The sequence below is a fragment of the Bombina bombina genome, chromosome 3, assembly GCF_027579735.1.
Source record: "Bombina bombina isolate aBomBom1 chromosome 3, aBomBom1.pri, whole genome shotgun sequence".
NCBI lineage: Eukaryota > Metazoa > Chordata > Amphibia > Anura > Bombinatoridae > Bombina > Bombina bombina.
The window spans coordinates 505,512,231-505,515,376 of record NC_069501.1 but is presented as its reverse complement, the minus strand read 5'-3'; the positions used below and the strand labels follow the sequence as shown (position 1 = coordinate 505,515,376).

Sequence of the window (3,146 nt, the reverse complement as noted above, 5' to 3'; positions counted from 1 at the left end):
CATGCCCAGTGTTTCACGAGGTAATCTTTATAGAATCTCTAAATTGAAAGATATTAAAAGCCATGTTTTCAGCTCTTGCTTTGTCACTGTATAAACATTATATGTATTTTATAACCTTTTAGTAACACAGAAAAAGTTTGACATTCCCCAAATAAAAACATTCAATAGTATATTTATAAACAGTAGCACGCACACATACCTGGAAGACATCCATGGCTTTCCCCCGGGGTGTTATGTTGCAATTTTGCAGCCTGTATTGTTGGGTCAGCTGACTGAAGTGCATGCCCAAAACAACTTTGTGCCTAAACCTAGGGCAAATGTTACTCAACACTTTGATGTAGGGTCCTAATGATTTGAATAGGCAACAGAATACACATTAGGCTTGAGCTGTATGGCTGCATATTACAGAAAAAATATGTGCACTCAAGCTGTTAAACATATAAATCTGTTGAAGTTATAAGCAGCCTTTGATATCATCAAAAATGTCTTATACAGACCATATTCCTTCAGAAATATTTGAAATGAAGATATTTGCAGATGAAAAATAATAATTGGAGTTAGGATCTTTAATATAGTGATGTTAAAACTATAGACAGACAGTTTGGCTCAAGAAACATCAAATACAAAAATATGTTCTACAAACCTGTGGCATTTTTATGTACATCAGAAATGCTTTATATAAGCTGTTAATTTACAAAACCACATAACTTATCCCCCCCCCCAACATATAGTAATAGTTTGCATTTTTATTATATGCACAAGCATTATAAAAATCTTTACTTAAATCCATGAAATCTGTGACATATAATGTATTTAATATGAGGCTGTCTTCTATGTTCACAGATATTTGAGAGATCAGATTTCTGGTGCCGCTTGCCTATCGCCTTTGTCCTGTGCGGCAGCCTTCTTCTCTTGCAGTTTTTTCTTAATAATAATTCTGTTGAAACAACAAATAATAATATATTATATAAAGACATATATAGCACTTATGCTTTAAAAGAGACATGGATGTGACACTAGTTCATACATTGGACTAATGTTTTTCTGAATTGATGGCATTTAGGGAACACGTCCTTCAATCTATTTCAGCCACTCTGGGGAGCATATATTGTAATAAATGGGCTGGTAACTTTAACAAACTGCAGCAAGGAAACAAATCTGCCTTTTATGCTGTAATTACAGGATATGAAGTAAAGCACTGGAGGCACCTAAAACACATTGGGATTGTAAATATATAATGCTTAATTATGGGTAGTGAACAGAAAAATACCAATATACTTTCATTATTTATTTTACTTACCTTTCATGTAAATGTATCTATAAAAATTCTGTGTTTTCCAATTCTCAATTTGAAATGCACGCTACAAACTTAGCCATGACACACACATGTCCCAAATTGGCCTAAGTAGGGGACTATCAGATAAAGAACATCAAAACAATACAAGTTTTGCTTTGGATATATTAAAAGGGTACACTAGATTTGTCTTTGCATAAATTTGGTGCAGATGATCCATTTATATAGTCCATCTGTGGGTGTTTTTGCAAAAATGTATAGTTTTTCTTATTTTTAAATAACATTGTGCTGATTTTCAGACTCCTAACCAAGCCGCAATGTTTTAGATCTATACTGATGTCTACAGACTTCACATTGCTTCTGTTTGTATAATGGGTCTTTTCATAAGCAGGGTAGGGGGAGGTTCTGATATCAGCCCTTCTCAGTGGGTGTTCCAGACTAATCTCATCAGCAGTACTAAATTGGGAGCTTCTAAGTAAGTTTTTAAAAGGTTTTACACTGGATTTGTATGTGCATATTATTCTTTATAGTAGTGTCTATTACATGCAGTTATATGAAAATTGGTTTATACTGTCCCTTTAATCTATTGCAAGGCAACAGATAAATTTTGTAATTGTGAGTTGGTCAATGTCCCTTTGATGTTCGTGTCACTTTGATCATTCATTAATTAATTTTTTTAAACAAGCACCTGCAGCCAATTAAGCACTGCACTGTTTTTTGGGACAAAGGGGAGATTGACAGAGATTCTCTGTTCATCACGGTTACTTTGGAGTGCTTTCCTGACTACAATTGTGATACTCGTTTTCTAGGAACTGAATAACAGTAGCAGAATTTAATATTATTTGCCTAGAGAAAAATATTTACATTTAAAAGGGACATAAAGTCAAAATGAAATGTTCATGATTCAAACACAGAATGTCATTTAAAACAACTTTGCAATTTGCTTTAGTTAAATTTGTTTTGTTCTGTTGATATCCTTTGATAAAGAGTAAATCTAGGAAGGCTGATAGGAGCATGCATATGTCACTAGTAGTCTATGGTAGCAGTACTTACAACAGTCTATAACATTGCAATAAACATTGTTGCATACACTGCGGCCAGATGGCTAAAGACACGTACATGCTCCTAAGCGCACCTCATATTACCCTTTAACAAAGGTTACCAAGAGAAGTAAGCAAAATTGATAAGACAAATTACAAAGTGGTTTAAAAGTTTAAAGGGACAGTCTACACCAGAATATTTATTGTTTTAAAAGATAGATAATCCCTTATTACCCATTCCCTAGTTTTGCGTAACCAACAGTTATATTAATACACTTTTTACCTGTCTGTTATTACCTTGTATCTAAGCAGATTACCCCCTTATCTCAGTGCTTTTTACAGACTTGCATTTTAGCCAATCAGTGCTGACTCCTAGGAACTCCATGTGCATGAGCACAGTGTTATCTGTATGAAACACATGAACTAACACCCTCTAGTGGTGAAAAACTGTCAAAATGCCCTGAGATGAGAGGCAGCCTTCAAGGTCTTAGAAATTACCATACGAACCTCCTATGTTTAGCTTTCAACTAAGAATACCAAGAGAACAAAAGCAAAATTGGTGATAGAGGTACATTTGAAAATTGTTCAAAATTGCATGCCCTATCTGAATAATGAAAGTTTGCTTTGGACTAGACTGTCCCTTTAATTCTCTATCCAAACCATTTATATTTAATTTTGACCTGGTAAATACACTAAGCAGACACACAGGGGTTAAGTTATTCATTAATAGATGCATAGCCTTAAAGGGTATAAAATTGGTTTCCCCTTAAAGCTACATTAAACCCTAAATACATTCCATGCATCTGCCTCTA

At 34.2% G+C, this 3,146-nt stretch overlaps 1 protein-coding gene across 2 annotated transcripts in view; it reads right to left on the bottom strand.

Moving 5' to 3' along the window:
* Positions 1-551: 551 nt before the first annotated feature.
* Positions 552-3,146, bottom strand: part of DDX52 (DExD-box helicase 52) — a 192,296-nt gene continuing 189,701 nt past the window's right edge. For both annotated transcript variants that reach the window (XM_053706886.1, XM_053706888.1), the window contains exon 15: positions 552-937. In XM_053706886.1, coding sequence (XP_053562861.1) covers positions 856-937 — 82 coding nt within the window. In that variant the 3' untranslated portion in view covers positions 552-855. The remainder of the gene's footprint in view (positions 938-3,146) is intronic.